Source organism: Lemur catta, chromosome 2 (assembly GCF_020740605.2).
Source record: "Lemur catta isolate mLemCat1 chromosome 2, mLemCat1.pri, whole genome shotgun sequence".
In the NCBI taxonomy this organism is placed as follows: domain Eukaryota; kingdom Metazoa; phylum Chordata; class Mammalia; order Primates; family Lemuridae; genus Lemur; species Lemur catta.
Window position 1 is genome coordinate 93,721,971 of NC_059129.1, and position 18,620 is coordinate 93,740,590.

General features: G+C 35.9%; 1 protein-coding gene across 5 annotated transcripts in view; it reads right to left on the reverse strand.

Annotated features, from left to right (window-relative positions):
* FBXL4 (F-box and leucine rich repeat protein 4) overlaps nt 1–18,620 on the reverse strand; it is an 82,438-nt gene that overhangs the window by 59,032 nt on the left and 4,786 nt on the right. For 4 of the 5 annotated variants that reach the window (XM_045544058.1, XM_045544056.1, XM_045544054.1 and 1 more), the window contains exons 2-3: nt 4,698–4,815; nt 3,458–4,041 (exon numbers count right to left, since the gene is read on the reverse strand). In XM_045544058.1, coding sequence (XP_045400014.1) covers nt 3,458–3,969 — 512 coding nt within the window. In that variant the 5' untranslated portion in view covers nt 3,970–4,041; nt 4,698–4,815. Of the gene's footprint in view, nt 1–3,457; nt 4,042–4,697; nt 4,818–18,620 lie in introns of those variants that run through there. The other variant, XM_045544055.1, reaches the window with a different exon arrangement.

Here is an 18,620-nt window from a genome sequence, read left to right on the forward strand (position 1 = left end):
TGTGCTCAATTAAAATAACAGGCAGTGTAGCCCACTGGTTTCCAAACAATAGTGCATGATGGAGTTTTCCATGACTTAATGTGAAAGGAAATATATATTGGTATATATAAAAACATGCATACATATATATATTCTTATAAAACTGCCAACTGTTCTTTAGTCAAAATTCTGATCATGCTAATTTCTTGCTATAAACTGAGGTTTCTTTTATGAAATAATGGCGATGATAAATGAGTTAGTATTTCATTTGTCTTTTTAATGTATGCTTATTTAGCAAAGTACATAATCTGACAACTCTGTAAGAGTTCTCTAATTTTTATAATCATCATTATGTTTACTAGTTTATTGTGGCTGCCTCCTCCCACCTGTGCTCCATTTAGATCCCCTAGTCACTGTGTGCCATCATCCAGATGGGCTTGCTTCACTCCTAAGGGCTTATACCTGCATCCCTCTTCACAGAATTACCTTGGACCTTTGGAGCCTCTTCATCCAGAGAGTGGCATGTGCCTGTTAGATTTTCAGACCTCTTCCCACTGCTCCAGCCCACAGGCAAACACTGACTAGTGCAGGAGTATGAAAGCGCAGCTCCCTAGCAACTTTGCCTCCCAGCAGATGGGGACTTCACATGACATTGCATCCTTGCTTGACTTCTTCTCCTTCTTGCTTCTCCCATCCCCACACCAGTTTCTCCTGGAGCACTTCCGTGATAAATAATTGCACAGTAATAGTTATCTAAAGGTCTGTTTCTGGGAAACTGGATCTAAGATATCTACATAATCCCAAAGTCTAGAAACCACTAGTTAAGATCTGTATCCTCTTGGACTTTTCTTACTTCTTCAAACACCATGACCTTACCTCATGATCTCACCTTCTAACGCGCTGTTCTCTCTCTCCCTTGTCTATCCACAATGGAGCCTCAATCAACCCTCGGGTCTCAGTTAAGTCACTTCCTCAGGGAAGTTTTTTCTGAGTCCCATGGATTAGGTTCTCCCCTCTGCCAGGCTGGCCAGTAAACTCAAAGAATAACAGCCACCTTTGCCTGGCTCTCTGTTTTGTTCCCAGAAGTGAGCTAACAGAGAGAGTGTTCAATAAATGTTTCTGATTGTCTAAAGAAATTCACCAACATGTTAACAGTGACTGAATGTAGGCAGAAGAATGGTAGGTACTCTTCTCATATATATTTTCCTTTTCCTGTATTTTCTAAAAATATTTTTTTACAATGAAATACCTATTCATTTCATAACCAGTAAAATTTAAAAATGCCTTTTCTTATGCTGTAACAATATATTACATTGATCAGATTCTTTTTCTCTTAAAAGTTAATCGCATTTTCTATAGAATAAAGCTAAAATTCAGTAAAACAAATTAGAAATATATCTATAAATAAATTTTTAACTTTAATCACAATCATACAGTATAACTCTAAGGAATTAGATTGTACTCAAAATCTGTTATGAAGCCATTAAGCGTTAGATTATAGAAAAGACATTATGTGTTTCATAGATCTCATCCCCAAATCTGTACAGCTTTTTACAAAAAAGTAGATAACTGAAGGAAAAAGACAAATAATGACAGAGTCCTAATAAAATAATTCTCACATAAAAAAAGACCCTGCCCAAAGTGCCACTTTTTTTTCTTCTTGGGGAAAAAACTCTGTATATTAAAGAATGCTGATTTTCTGGGTTAAAAAAATGACTCAATAACATTGTTCACACTGAAATATCAAGGTAGTTCTGAAAATACCTTGAACAAGTAAAGATTATAACAGCAGTCTCCAAGTTGAGTTGTCTCTGTATTTGTTTCCTGGTAAGCTGTGGAGGTGTCCCCTTAGAGGTGAGGGGACAGAGACATCAAGGAAGCAGCATGTCAGGGGTGACAGCAGATCCCTTCCTGCTCCCCCTTTCCTCCTGCAGTCCAACAGGTGCCCAGGATCTACTCCCAGGCTAGAATGGGCTCACAAGGGCAGGGATTTTTGTCTATTTTGTTCTCTGTTCACTGACGTACCTCAAATACCTAGAACAATACCTAGCACATGGTAGACACTAAAATATTTAACAAAGGGTGATTTAAGCAAGTGACATAAAGATCTAAAAACTGGTAAGATCCATAAGTAATAGAAAAATGAACAAGTAATGTCACGTAGTTCAGGAAAACAAATACAAATGGCTCTTGAACACATAAAGAAACATTCAACTTCAGAGATAATAAAGGAATTTTAACAAAGCTAACATGAAATAACATTTTTCACCTATTGAACTGAAATTCAATATTGAAATTTATTAACACACTCTGTGGCTTCGGTAAAACATGCATGCACATACGCTGCTAATAGGAATATAAATAGGTACAGCCCCTTTTGAGGGATATTTGGTACTATATGTCAAAATTACAAGTGTTAAAAATTATAAAATTATCGAATTACCCTTGACTTAGCAACCCTTCTGGGAAATTTATCCAGTAGATACACTTGCATGCATGTGAAGTGACTTGTGATAGGGTTATTCCCTGCATTAACGTTTACAACTGCAAAAGACTGGAAACAACTAAGTGTCCATCAATGGGAGACTGGTTAATAAGTTGGGGTTCATATACGCTATGTATTACTTGCAACTATCGAAAAAAATAAGGCAGCTCTCTTTACGAAAAAAATTCAATATATACTACTAAGTGAAACAAGATATAGAACAATGTGATTAGTATGCTTACTTTTGTATAGAAAGGAAATAAAAATATACTTTTATTTGCTTGTATCTGCACAAAGAAACCCTGGAAAGATAAAAAGGAAGTTGATAAAAGTGGTTTCCTTGCAGGAGGGATGCATCCTAGGCACATGGAGAACAGGGTACAGGCTAGACTGCATTATGTACTTTTTAGACCTTATTTTTAAAAATCAGGAGGTTTAATGACAGAAATGAGAGAAGAGATGCTATGCAAATTAATGATGTAAACAGGCCTGTAAGGAGAATGCATGAATTTCTCAAAGCATTTGCTTTTAAATGAATATGCTTGTTACAAAAACATCCAACATCAAACCTAATCCCCTAAGAATGTCCTCCAAAGTATCACTCCATAGGCCCATTCTGAGTTGTTCAAAGTATTTAAAGGCAATACATGATGCCTGCCTGAAAATATTTTAGAAGTCATATTTCCTACTAATTCTCAGAATGGCCCATGTCCCTATTTGTTCAAACTGTGCCTTTTGTTTCTGCTAAATTCTGCGACATGCAAATATCACAATCCATGAATGTTATTGTGTGAGGTGTTACAGGTATAAAGCATGCAGTAAATCTTCATATGTGTGATCTCCTTTCCCCATCAGGAAACTAAGGAAAATTTTCAAAATCAAATTCTTTTAAATTATTCAAGAGACGGCTTCCAATAAAAAAAAGGCCTCCAATATTAAAACAACCAAAACCTTTCAGCCACATAACTTAGGTCTTTAAAACACGAGTCTTACCTTACTTCAGCCGGTGGACTTGAGGAATAGGGATTTGCTGAACAAGCCAGAATTCTAATGACTGCTCCAGGATGATAGGTTTCCAGGACGTGAACAGCTGTAGGATACACCTGTTGTTCAAAAGTAAGTTCCACATAGTCCTGGCTTTGAAAATTAGGTGGCGTCCTCTTGAATGGCAAGGAAGCACTGGGACACTGATCCCACCATGTCCCGTAAGTTCGAAACACAGCTGTCTGAGTAAAGTCACCAGAACTTGGGAATACATTTGGTACACCTGCCAAATTCCACATGGTGTAGGACATACTATTTTCACTTCCATAATGGGAACTGAAATCCACTACTTCTTTGGCATACTGGACCACCTCTGCATTGAGAGGGGAAGCCCGGCTGTTTGATTCTATAGTTCTATGGTTGTTCATCATTTCTCCTCTTGTAGCTGTCCTGGCTCGGCGCCGAAGGCATATATAATAAAACATAGTCAGAACTGTTAACATGGGAAAGACTGGTGACATCTAGATGTGAATTATGAAGCTTCAAAAGGTCAGGTGTCCTCAGTAAGATGCATGAACTCTTTGAAGCATGTTCTAAAAAATGAATGGCTTGGTAAAGTAAAATAATTTAAATAAGCAGAACAATGCATGGATAAGGTAACAAACAGGCTTTATCTCACTGTAATTTCCCAGAATGAAACTCTGAAAAAACAAATTTTAAACTGTAAATGTGAATGCCCAGTATAAATAATTTATCTAATGTATTTTTAAGAAACCTAAATATTGTAACATGTATAACTTTATGCTATATGGGAAGCAAAAATGATATTATAAGGCAATGGAAAATGTATGATCCAAAAAGCCCTATTTTACACAAAATTAAAACCGCCACTTAAGAAATACCAACTCCTTGAATTTTAAGCTTAAAAATTATTTAAAATATACGGTGAACCACTAAAATACTGCTGTAAATCCAAAAGACTCAGGCATTGCCGTAATTTCACACTTTAACAAATGATTTCCTATTGTTAACTATTACTCTCTTCCAAACATGCGAAGTAAAGATTTCACATTATTGGGAATATAGTTTCTTGCTGCTAACAGTTAATCCAGACCAACTAAATTAACTGCCTTACACATCACAGATCACCAGACAGTGTTTAATTGATAACTCTTAGCATTATTTGTTAGGGCAGTCCACGGCTGGCTGGCATCTGGTTTGTTGCCAGGTACTCTTAGAAATCACTCACCCCAGATAGAATGGTCATGGGATGCACATGGGAAATGCAAAAGTTGGCATTCATCCATGTAGCCTGAAATTTGCATGCTGATTTCAGGCACAAGTGTTGAAATGTGACATTCTTTTACCTGTAAGACAAGAGTTTGGGAAAATATTTTTACGTCTAACTCAGGAAGTAAATATCCCAACAACATTATTGTAGATAAACAGCCAATTATTAGACACAGAACTTTCAAATCAAACGGACTACACTTTTGCTGAATTTTATAGACAATTCTAAATAATATATTTTTAAAATTTTATGACACAATGTAATAAAAATATAATAATGAACCCCATCTCTATTGAGGTTGCAAATCCATAGCTTTTGTTTCAAACTATGTTTGCAGACGTATTTTCCTAGGACCAAACAGTGTTTTTTAAAAATTGATCTGGTTTGTAACCTTTAACAATCAAGAGGACCCTAAGAGGCCTGGCCACTCTCAGTGGCCACCCTTTTTCCCAGCCAGCTCCACTCATTTATGACATAGGCCTGGCCCCTGTCCTCACTGAGTAGGTGACCTCTTGTCAATACAAACAACGAACTCAAACATACTTATTTTTGTACCTGTAAAGTCTTAAGTTTAACTTCTCCTAAGCAAAAGAAGGGGAATGTACCAACCTTTCTTTAGTAGAGCAAAGGGCTAGCCTTCCAAAACTTTAGCACTGGGATTTAAAACATTATTTGCATTACATGTCTCTCCCACTCACAAACCTCCAGTGGCTTTTTCTTATCTACAAGATATAATATGAATTCCTTGGTTTGGTGTTTCAAGGCTCCCCTCAAGCTGGACCAATCTCTCCTTGTACTAACCTGGTAAACCCAGTCAAGCTCTAACCACCGTTCATATTTTACTGTCTCCCTTCCTCTGTCATTTCTTTTCCGACAACTTCATTCCATGTCAGCAGGTTTACTCTCTGGCACCTACTGGCACTGCATTTTTATTAGATATGTACCTTAGCTCCACTAGGGTCTATATTAGAAGTTTCATGAAGGAGGGAATCTAGCCAAATATCTTTATTTCTCAAAGTACTCAGCACATAGTAGGCACATAATATTTGACATGCTGATAGAAAGTTGATCAGCAAACAAAAAAAATTTATAAAAGTCTAAAATAATTTTAAATTATAAAACAGCAACGCTCTGCCTCTCAATCCCAGCCAGATTCAAAACACACCTGAAATGCTTGATAAAATACAACCAGTAAAAGAATAAAGAAAGAGCAGCGCCTGAACCAAGTACACAGACTCCACAGTTATAAGAAACAAAGAAGAAAGTCAAAGAGCAGAGGCCAGGGGCCAAAGCTAACATGACGTATGGGATGAGTTACAGGCCATATGGTTACAAGGGGACTTTCTAACACCCATGCAGAGAAGTTACTTCAAGACACAGGTTACATTTGGAAAGACCTTCATAAAGCCAAAACTCAGAAAAGACCATCCTATCCATGAAATCAGGACTATAAAAACTTAGCTTACTGACAGGAATTCTGAGTAGGCAAGACCATCAACTGAGCCAATGTGGGGAAAGGCACCACAACAAATCAGAACCCTATTAGGCATGTGCCATGCATAGAACGTGAGCCTAAATTCACACCACCTTCATGGCTTAGAATTCACCCCATTTCCAAGTTAAAAAATGAAAAAAGAAAAAGTAGTCCTGAACTGGTAAAACTTTAGGACCTGGTAGCAGCAAATGTGAAACCTCTCTGTAGGGATCCTTTCAAAACACAGAACAAACCAAACCTTTATTAAAGATGCATCACAGTAAAAAATTATAGACCATAATAGAAAATGAACTACAATGAGGGACAGTCACTGGACTCACCCAATGAAGGAATTTGCATCACAATAACTAAAAAATAATAGAATAATCAGAACAAAACTTTTTCTGAAGTAGGGTAACAAAGCATTTATTAAAATAAATAAAGTGCTTCTACAGCACATGTTCCTAGGATGCACCATGAGTCAATGAACCAGATTCAGCTCAGCACATGTAACACCAAGTGCTGAACTATAGGGCATGTTATAAATGTGGGAAAAAACAACTATCTAGATATATCACTTCTTTATTCAAACATTTCACCTGTCACAAGCATAAATCCAACCAATAAAAAAAGTTTTACATTCACACAAATCTCAAATCTTTAAACCAAAAATTTGAAATGATACAGATCTTTCTTCTACCATATATACTTTATCTCAAAATAGGCCCACAGGTAAACTAAGAGTCCTTTTCCAAAAAAGTTACCTGATCCTTCTCTTTCTGAAAATAAAAAGAATTAATGAAGTTAAACTGCAAAAATGAACTCCAGGAAATAAAGAACAATATATAACAAATATTCAACTCAAATGACAGACCAGCTAATTTGGAAGACAGTGTATGTTTTATTCCTGGAAATCTTCAAGGGAAGAACAGAAAACCACCTGCCAATGTGGACAGATGAATTAACTGTAAGATCTCTGGACATCAATTCTCACTCCACAGTCTATAAATTGCTTCAACTAAGCTCCACCCATTTTCTTTATAAAATGGTGTTTATCAGAAAGTAAAAGTTTTTTAAAACCAAAGAAACATCCTCAAAATAAGATATTCATGTGAATTTTCACAATCATTCTTGAAAAGATTGAGACAAATTGTGAAAGTCAAATTCTATTCGATATATACCAAGCCACAAACTTTATAACTGTTTCCCAGCTAGCTTTTACCATTGTAGATTATAAGACAATATCAAAAGCAGCAAGAGTATCATATGCGCAATATTATTCTTAAGCTGTGTTAAAGTTAAATAAAACTGTACACTGAGGCAACATATGTAAAAGTGAGTTATAAACTGTAAATATATGTGTTATATGTTCAAATTTTTTCAGTACAGAAATGTAAAACGAATGCTTTGTTTTTTTTCCAACTATGGATAAAAATAATATTGAGTTAATTTTTTGTGAACTAAAGCTAAAAATTACAAAAGAAATTTTTGAAAGAAGGAAAAGCAAAGTATGATACACTGAAAAAGCAAATATATTTATTCTTTTTCCAGCAGTGCCATTCTAAAAATGTTATAGAAGTTAAAACCTGTTTTTGAAGATAAACATAGAAACAAAAAAGAGAAATGTACAAACCCATTGCTAATGTCCTTCATTGATTCTAAATTCCTTTCCAATCTACTAAGATAACACATAAAAGTATTTTAGGGGTGGCGAAGAACATATGGAGAAGAAAGGATAGCTCCCTCTACTTTTCCCTGGGAAATGAAGCTGAAAAAGGGAATGGAGCCGTTGTCTCAGGACTCATGTGGGTAGCAACAACCAATGCAGAAGTCCAAACTACCCATGCACCGTCTGGACTTTTGCCAAGGCATGGAGGCAATCTGTGACAACCAATGAATATCCCAATGGGCAATGAACCAAGTGTAAAAGATACAATAACTCTGTTTTATGAGAATGGGATTCAAAGACAAAATGCTTTTTCCTACCCGGTATAAATTAATAAATATTAGTCTAGAACACTAACTTTGTCCAAAAGGGTGATTATAAAATGTACCTTTTGGGAGAGATTTTCTTTTTTAGTTCATTCAAAAGGCTACTTTAATTTTATCTACAGTCCTCCGCTCTACCAGCTGAGCTATCGAAGGGACACGCTACTTTAATTTTAAAGACTCTCACAACATATAAAAGTATTGTTTTCCGTTTAACAAGAAGTCAGAATTAGAAATAGGATAAACTTCATTTTATTTGTTGCTTAATCCAATCTCTTATTAACAATAATTATGAGGCAAGAAATTCTCTACAACACACTGAACATTTACACCAGCACAATCAAGGAATACAAAACCACAGCCATTTTAACTGTATCTTGAGACTTTTATACTCCTTGGGAAACAACTTGCTTTATACGACATGATTTTATTATAATACAACTTTATTTTCAACCACATCTTCCATATTATAAAATGCTTAACAAAGTTAAATAATACAATTACAGAGAAAGCAGTAACAGTGGAAAACAGAAATTAAGAGGTACAGACAAGGGAGAACATATGTTTACTACTGAGATTTGAAGTGAGATGGGGAGTCGATGAGGCGGAGAGAAGCAGGATGGCAGGAGCTGCCGAGAAGTGGGGCTTGTGCTGCAGCAGAGGGAAAAGGAGGACAGAAAAAGACTCGTCAAGAAGTAACAAAAGGAGCAATCAGAACGAACTAGAGCCAGGACAACAGAAAGGCTAGGTTCACAGTGTGATGAAACAATATGGAGCACAAGTTTAAAACTCAAAAGAGAATTCTCAACTTAAAGTAAAAAAAACATGGAAAAAGACAAAAATGACAGGCAATAAGGCACAGCCATATATAGAAGCCAAGCTATAACACAATACTTACTGGTAAAATACCCCACAGAGGCATGTCAATGAAGTGATAGGAAAAAAGAGGGTGCTGACAGTTTTGCAGCATAGAACCAAAATAGAACAGAATGAGCAATGTGGTAATAAATGAAGAAAAAAGGCCAAATCTTAAATGTTTCTTATTTCTGAATCCTGCTGCAACTGATCAAGAGATACTATTTTGAGGAAAGGACTTTTATGGTTGAATCTAGAAATCAAAACAGGGAAATGATGGAAAATATCAATCCAGAAAGGAGTGGAATTATACCGAATTTGGTGTAGCATCCAAAATTCCTATTTTGGAATAGGAATTCCTCTGGTTGGCACCCTCTTACTCATCCTTCAAGGTCAGGTTCAGACTTCACCTCCCACTCTTCCTTTGCTCTTATATGTTACATATTTGCTATTTCTTACAAGCTAAGATATTTCTCTTCCCTGATAGACTATGAATTCCTCAAGTTCAGACCTCTTTTCTGACCGGCCCCCTCTAGGCTTCTACACCAACATGTGGTCTTATACACCCTCTTGCCTCTCTAGTAACTTCTCCTAAGTCTCCATTGGGTTTTCTTCCTCCTTATTCTTCTCATATGTCAAGAGGCACCATTAAAGGAAGGCTGCCATTTCAATAACATGGTATGTAAGAACATTCCACTTACCTCTGCTCCTGACTTCCCCCCATCCCTTTCACTTTCACACCCACCACCATTGCTATAGACCCACCAGAGGCTCTACTATGCTCTTATCAGCACTTGTGCTGCCATGTCTCAGCATCTTTAAGTCTTCAACTGAGGCCAGGTAGCCATAGTGTGCCCTCTCTCTTCCTCTGGTTGGCACCCTCTTGCTCATCCTTCAAGGTCAGGTTTGGACTTCATCCACCACCCACTCTTCCTTTGCTCTTACATGTTACATATTTGCTATTTCTTACATGCTAAGATATTTCTCTTCCCCAATAGACTATGAATTCCTCAAGTTCAGAGAATGTGTCTTAATTATAACTAGACCCTTAAGGCCTAGTGCATGGCAACATTTGCTCAATAAACATTTGTTGTTTTATAAAGATGGGCAGAATAGATGGCATAAGAGAATTAAACACAGAAATGAAACCAGTGAGGCTTCAAGATAAGGTACATGTAAACCAAAAAAATGAAGCAAAAAATGTTCCATATCTTGATACAGAGAAAAAGAGGGGGGAAACAGATAATAAAAACTGAAACACAATAGGTAAGATTCAAATGTATGAACTTCTTTGAAGCCATCCAAGAAGGAATAGTATACATATTGAAATTTTACTTTTCAAAGAGAACGAAGAAAATGGTAACTTCTGTTAGTACAAAAGCAGCCCCTGAATACATAAGAGAGACTTGACTCTGGCCCACAAAGAAACTCTGATTGAAATTAAAGAAAGATTCATGAAAGAGATGATTGGAGAGGTAAAAGAAGGCCATTTTCTCAAACACAATGATATATTTTTTTTTAACACTCCAAATCTATGTTAAGACTTAAGGTTGATTATGGAGAAGTGGAAAAACTATGAATGAAAAAGTTAACTTTTTTTTCTTAGATAAGAGAAGTTATCCTTTACCTAAGTTATCTTAGGTTATCTCTTAAAAAAGGGATAAAAAGAGGCCAAGAGTGGCAACAATACACGAGCAAGGGTAAAAAGACAGGTTAATATTGTTCTGGTATTAGATATGCTATTAAGGAGTGTTAGCAAACGCATCCCTTTTTTTCCATCATAATTATTGACATTCTAATTGTACTACGTGCTTAAAACTAACATAAAATGTAACAGTGTCATACAGAGAATACTGGGGATATTATTTTAAGACTTTATGTGCTTGTCTCTTCCTCTAAATAAATTCTCCTCCAGTTAAAACATTTCTATTATGATTACATTTTTTAATCAATAAGGCCTCAATGTAGAATAAATACGTGGAGTTCTTAACTGAGCCAAGTAGTTCAACAGGGAGAATAGAGACTCCCATCCAGCTTCAAAGCTTCTTGAAAATCCAGGCAAATGATGCAAAGGGAGAAAGCAGGGGAATTAGCCAGGAAGAGAAAAAAACTAAAGGTAGAGGAAAAATCTTAAAAACCAGAGATAAAAGTACTTCTCTTTCTTCCACAAATCAAGGTATCCCTCAAAACTGCAAGAAAGTTAACACAAAAGTCTGGAACACAGTAGGCTCTTCACAAATTTCTGCTGAGTTAATGAACAAACAGCAGAAATTAAGCAAGAGGTACCTAAGAAGTCAGACTAGCAATGAATTTATTAGAAAACAACGGCTAAGATTTAAAACCAATTTAAGCTAGTAATTGATAATGGTTAGTTCTGTAGAATGTGTTCTTTCTCCTCTTTCCTAGACTTTAAACAAGCAGATCTAAACTTCTGAAATATTTCATAATCAATTTTTAGTAGCAAGAAAAGCAGAAGGAATCAGAGGAATCAAAAAAATAAATAAATAAAGCAGAGCTGTAGATGAGTGGAATGGTAATTTTTCTGATACAGTGAACCTGGAAAACTTCTTCCTGCTCAAGGTACTATCTCACAAAGTGAAGGAAGGACATGTTTCTAATTGTACAGGTATGACAATACAAAGTATCTTAGATACAGATACCACTACGCTATATTATCTGTATTCTCACCTTTTTCTTCATTATTTAATGATGGGTAAGAATAAACCATCTGAATGAGAAGAACTGTGAATTTAGAATAACCCTAAACCTTTAGCACATACATAATGTATATTAACTAAAATATTAAAATTGAGAGATGTCTGATTAAGGATAATTTTAATGGACTTACTAAATAAAGAAAAATGATATCTCTATTAAGAGCATATACCATAAAACTGTAACATTGTTGTACATTAACATAAAGAACATTTTACCTAAGAAAAATATAGTAGATTTACAGTAATCCTGCCTAACAAAAATCCAAGTACAATATCATAGGTCTGTCATAGCTAGCTATTATAGCTAAAAGAGTAATTAACTGAAATGCTATAATACTGTTAAATTAACTTTGGGGTACAATTTGCATTCCAAAAATGTACCCCATTTTAAGTATACAGTTTGACGAATTTCAACAAAGACACTCCCCAATGTAACCACCACCAAAATCAAGGTATAGAATACTTCCATTAGCCCAAAAGTTTCCCTGGTGCCCCTTTCCAGTCAATCACCCATTCACATCCTGCATCAGGCAAAAAACTGCTGTCACTATAAACCAGATTGCCCTTTATTCCAGGGTTATGTGTAAGTGAAATAACATGTACAGTTGGTCCTTGAACAACATGGGTTTAAACTGGCAGGTACACTTACATGTGGGTTTTCTTCTGCCTCTGCCACCCCTAAAACAGCAAGATTAACACCTCCTCTGCCTCCAACCCCTCCTCCTCCTCAGCCTACTCAATGTGAAGATGAGAATGAAGACCTTTATGATGATCCACTTCCACTTAATAAACAGTAAATGTATTTTCTCTTTCTTATGATTTCTTAATATTTTTTCTTTAGCTTAGCGTAAGAATACGGCAGATAATACATACAACATACAAAATGTATGTTAATCATCTGTTATCCACAAGGCTTTCAGTCAACAGTAGACCTAACTATTAACTATTGGGTAGTTAAGTTTTTGAGGAGTCAAAAGTTATATGTGGATTTTTAACTGTGTGAGAGGCTGGCGCTGCAACCTTCAAGTTGTTCAAGAATCAAATGACTTTTTTGAGTCTAGCTTATTTTGTTCAGTGTATCTCTGAGATTTGCCCATGTTGCTACGTGTTATCAGTTCATTCCCTTTTATTCTACATTGTATTCCATCACACAGTTGACCCTTGAACAATGTAGGGGAAAGAGGCGCCGACCCCACCACCACCCTGTGCAGTTGAAAATCCAAGTATAACTTTTGACTCTCCAAAAACCTAACCATTAATAGCTTACCATTGACAGGAAGCCTTACTGATAACATAGTCAATCAACACAGTTTGTATATGTATTAAACAATGTATTCTTACAGGGGTGGCACAGGTGGAAGGTGGAGGAGGTAGAAGAGTAGGCAGGAGAGGCAGGCACACTTGGTACTTTTCTGCTTTTTCATTTCTATAAAAATGTTTCTAAAAAATACCAATCCTTCTTCCACCATTTGCCTTTGTTCCAGGGTCCATATCATAGAAGGATCTATGTTATAAAAGAAGTCAAAAGCAGTCTTAAATAATCAAAACCCTTTTGCCAGACTGTCTGATGTCAATTTGTTTTCTGGCACTGCTTCTTCTATATCTTTTTCCTCATCGTCTGGCACTGGTGTAGAAACACTCATCTCCAGCAGGTTGCCTTCTGTTAATTCCTCTGGTGTGGTGTCTATTAGCTCTTGGATTTCTCCAAGATTTATATATAGAAACCCCTCACTCCCCCACCTTTTGTGCCATACTCACAAGCTCTTTCACGATTTCCTCGATTGACTCTGTCATAAATCCTATCAAGTCATGTACATCTGGAGACAGTTTTCTCCAGCAGGACTTTGTTTCAGGTTTGATGGCTTTCACAGCTTCCTTTAACAACAATGGCATCTTCAATGGTGTAATCCTTCTAGACTTTCATGATGTTCTCTCCACTGAAGTTCTTGTCCATGGAGGTGACAATCCCTTCCATAAGTACCATGTGTAATGAGCCTTAAAGGTCCTTATGACACCTAAATCTAGAGGCTGAATGAGAGACACTGTGTTCGGGGGCAAGTAGAACACTTCCATGCTTTCATTGTTAAACTCACGAAGTTGTGGGTGGCCAGGGGCATTATCCAATATCAAAAGAACTTTATAAAGGCAGTCCCTTACTAGCAAGGTACTTCCTGGCTCAAGGGACAGAGCATCAGTGAAACCAATCCATAAAAAGTGTTCTCATTGTCCAGGCCTTCTTGTTGTACAACCAAAAAAATGGCAGTTGGTATTTATCTTTTCTCTTCAGGGTTTGGGTGTTAGCAGCTTTACAGATAAGGGAAGCACTGATCATAAACCCGACTGCATTTGCACAAAACAGTAAAGTTAGCCTTAAATCCTTCCTTACATAACTAATGGTCTCATTTCTCTTCCCTACTGACAAATGTCCTTTGGGGCATTTTTTCCAGAGTAGGGCACTTCCAAATGCATTAAAAACCTGTTCAGGTAGATACCTTTTCTCTTCAATATTCTTAAAAATTTTTTTTCAGAGATAAAATCTCACTCTGTCACTCACCCAGGCGGAAGTGCAGTGGCGTAATCATAGCTCACTGTAAATTCAAACCCCTGGCCTCAAGCAAACCTCCCTCCTTGGCCTTCCAAAGTGCTGGGATTACGGGTAGAAGCCACCGTGCCCGGCCCTCAATGATTTTCTTATTAGTATCTGGGAACTTGTCTGCTGCCTCTTGTTAGGCAGAAGCTACTTCTCCTGTTATCTTGACTTTTTTAAGCCAAACCTTTCTAAAATTGTCAAACCATCCTTTGCTGGCATTAAATTTTCCAGCCTAGATTTTTCACCTTCGTTTTAAGTTGTCAAACGACTTTGCTTTTTCTCGAATCATGTTAATCTATAGGTATGCCTTTCTTATAGCAATCCTGCACTACATAAAAGCTGCATTTTCAATATGAGATAAAAAGAAAAAATTTCAGAAAAAGTGCAAAAAGTACCTCCTGGTGTAGCTGCAGCAATGGCTTCACGAATTTTTTTTTTTTTTTTTACAATGGTCCTTACACTGGATTCATTTATCTTGAAATGGCAGGCAACCGCAGCTGCAGACCACAAGCTGCAATATCAAGCAATTCAACTTCTTGCTGTAATGTCATGACTTTTCTCTGCTCCGTGGGAGCACTTTCAGCATTACTAGTGGCACTTCCTATGGGTTCCATGGTGTTATTCAAGGTTTATGGTATCGCATTAAATACAACGAAAAATACATGAGAACTACTAGAGATCACTTTTCATTGCAACATGCAATTTATTGGAAGGACAAACTGCTTATGTAGAGACGATTAGCATCACACAGCGTTTTTTTTGTTTGTTTGTTTGCTTTTTTACTGAACGTCCTGAGGTCAGAGACAGTGTTTTAAGCAGATACCTGTAACACTTGAGGTAGCCACAACAGCAACAGAAGGTGGCTACAAAATTATTACAGTAGTACAGTATGTACTATAGCCAATGTTATGCAGTTATGATTCAATGTGCATCTTTACATTTGTTTATATTTCTCTTGACTGCAGAGGGTACCATATATTTTGTGCATAAGTTCTGATAAATTTTAACTTTTTATACATTTGTGTACATTCTATGGTAGTAAATAAAACAGACCAGTATCCACATATATTTTATGCATTCATGACACACCTTTTTAAAATTTTTTCAATGTCTCTAGGCTATGTGGTTTGTCTAGTGAGTTTATTCAACTTTCTGCAAAACTCCAAGAACTCTTCCTATAGTTATTGAAAAAAATCTGCATATAAGTGGACTGGCACAGTTCAAGCCCGTGTTGTTCCGGGGTCAACCATACTGATATATCCATTCACCTGTTGATTTACATTTGGGTTGTTTCTAGTACCAAACTGCCTCCAAAGTAGCTGTAGCATTTTACATTTTCACCAGCAAACTATGAGAGTTCCAGTTGCTCCACATCCTCACCAATAGTTAATATTGTCAGTCTTTATCCACTCTAGTGGGTAGGTAGTAATATACCTTAATTTGCATTTCTCTATTAATGACATGGAGTACCACTGCATGTGCTTATCATTTGTATCTTCTTTAGTGCAATGTCTATTTTGCTCATTTTTTAACCTAGTTTTTATTAATGAGTTATGAGTTCTTTATACATTCTAGATACAAACTTTTTGTCACATAAATATTTTGGAATTATTTTCTCCTCATCTGTGCCTGACTTTTCATTTACTTGGTAGTATCTTTAAAAGATTTTAAGTCCAATTTACTTTTTTCTTTTATATTTGTGTGTGTGTCCTGGCACACATTTTACTGAAGAGCAGTATCAAGCACAGTTTCAAAAGGGTAAACCCTGGGAAAGACAGTATTTAATGTCTTAGCTCTGGGAAGAATTAATTACAGATTAATCACATTTTAGGATGATACCAAATTAGATGCTGCAAACATTTCTAGTCGGAATGCAAAACAGTATAGCCACTCTGAAAAACAGTTTGGCAGTTTAAGGTTCATATACCCTTACCAAACCATCCAGCAATCCCACTCTTAGGTATTTACCCAAGCGTACTGAAAACTTATATTCAAACAAAAATCTGCACTCAAGTGATTATAGCAAATTTATTCATAATTCCAACCTGGAAACATCCAAGTTGTCTTTAACAGGTGAATGAATAAACTGTGGTACATCCATACAATGAATTACTACTCAGCAAAAAAAATGGAATGAACTAACAACCCAGGTGATAATATAGATGAATCTTAAAATTTATTTTGCTAAGTGACAGAAGCCTAATGCAAAGGCTACATATTTTATGATTTCACTTATATAACATGCTGGAAAATGCAAAATTATACGCAAGGCAAACAGATCAATGTGCCTGGGAGTTAGGGGAGGTAGCAGAGGTTAACTACAATCACCATGAAGGGGCCACAGAAAGGAATTTTTAGGGTGATGGTTCTGTGTGGTTTCATTTTCAGTCTTTGTTTTGGACCAAAATGAGTCGAGCTAGAGATTTGATACCCTGGTATTGGCTTGTTTATTATGTGCACCACAGCTTATTTGTCTGTTTCTAACCAGCACATCCTTAAAGATATCTACTAGCTGGCATGTCCTGCCCATTCATTCTGCCCAGGGCAAAGACTGCTCACAGAGCCCCAACTACTCATCTTGCCTTGGCAAACTACCTCTCCAGAGACCAAGTGACCTTCATGACTTCAGAGGGATTTCAGACCAGAAACAAACAGTCAATGCAGATTTACATTTATATGTCTGAATGTAATTAGCCATTTTAATCACAGGAAAACAAGTCAGGCAATTATAGCAAATGGCATCAAATAAAAGTTAATGTCAAAATTAGAAGAATAGTTAAAAAACAATTATTATGTTTAGTATGAACAGGTTATAGATATATTAAAAAATAAAAGCTAATTTAAAAAAATGATAGAAATGTTCTTAGAAACTAAAATGTGACTGAAATTAATTGAAAATTAAAATAAGAAAAATGATAAGTGACCTAGAGCACAAATGTGAGAAATCTAATATTTATATTAGATGAATTCAAGAAGAGACTGAAGTTGATTGAAATTCAAGGAAATGCTAGCAGATAATGTAATATTTTAGAAATTCTAAAGGAAAAAAACTGACTCAAACTCCTATTCACATTGAAAAACAACAAAATGAAAAATATTTCTGAACATGCAAGTATACTTCCCATAACTCTTCCTAAAAGAATTACTCAAGAATGTATTTCAGTAAAAAAAAAAAAAGAAAGAAAAGAAAAAGAATTAAACAAATAATTTAGAAAAGGGGGAAGACCTAACATTCAAGTAACCAGTGACCTCATAGTTAAATCTAAATAATTACAGTTACAGTACTGGTAAAGTTTAAAAGAATGGTTGGGGGGGGGGAAACCCAGAAGTGATGTAAAAAAGAAATTAAATCAATAAAACCAAGAATGTAGGGAAGGAAGGGAAAGAATGACAGTAACAAAGAATCAGTTATACATGGTTTTATAATTTCCAAGACTGCAGAAGAGGGGGGAAAAAAAACAAAGTAAATATGACTAGGTTAAATTTTCCTATTAAAGATAAACACTTTTGCATAACGTATCCTTGTGATGAAACTATTATGTATTTTGACTTTGGTGGTGGTTATAGGAATCTACATAAAATTGCCTAGAAAGAAACATAAACACATACATATACACACACACACACACACACAGCAGTACATGTAAAACTGGTGAAATCTTAGTAAGGTCTGTAGACTGTACCAGAGTCAATTTCCTGAGTGTCATATTGTACTACAGTTATACAAGATATATGGAGGAAACTGGATGAAGTGTACATAGGATCTAGATCCCTCTGTATTACTTCTTACAATTTCATGTGAATCTATAAGTATCTTTCAAAAAAGTTTTTTAAAATGCAAAACAGAAAAAGACAATCTTCCAAATGGGGAGGGGGGAAGAATGGAGGGAGAAACAAAAGTCCAGCTATATAATGTTTGATGTTATGAAAGGCAAGTAAAGCAAAATAATGTAGAATGACTGAAAATAAACATATGGGAAATAAAGATCTACCAGCTTAACACAAAACTGACAAAAAGGCAAGAATACTATTAGACAATGTAAACTCCAGAGCAAAAAATCATTAAACAGGGCAAAAAAAAGATATTTAGATATTTCATATTTTTTAAGATAAAATTCACTAAGAAAAATTACACATAGTAGTGTTTAAGGATGAATTTAACCAAAATCATAGTCTCAGTAGGGAACTAACATACTTTGCTTACTGATCTGTCAGTTTTGAGAAAACAACAAATAAGGATATAGTATGCTATAATA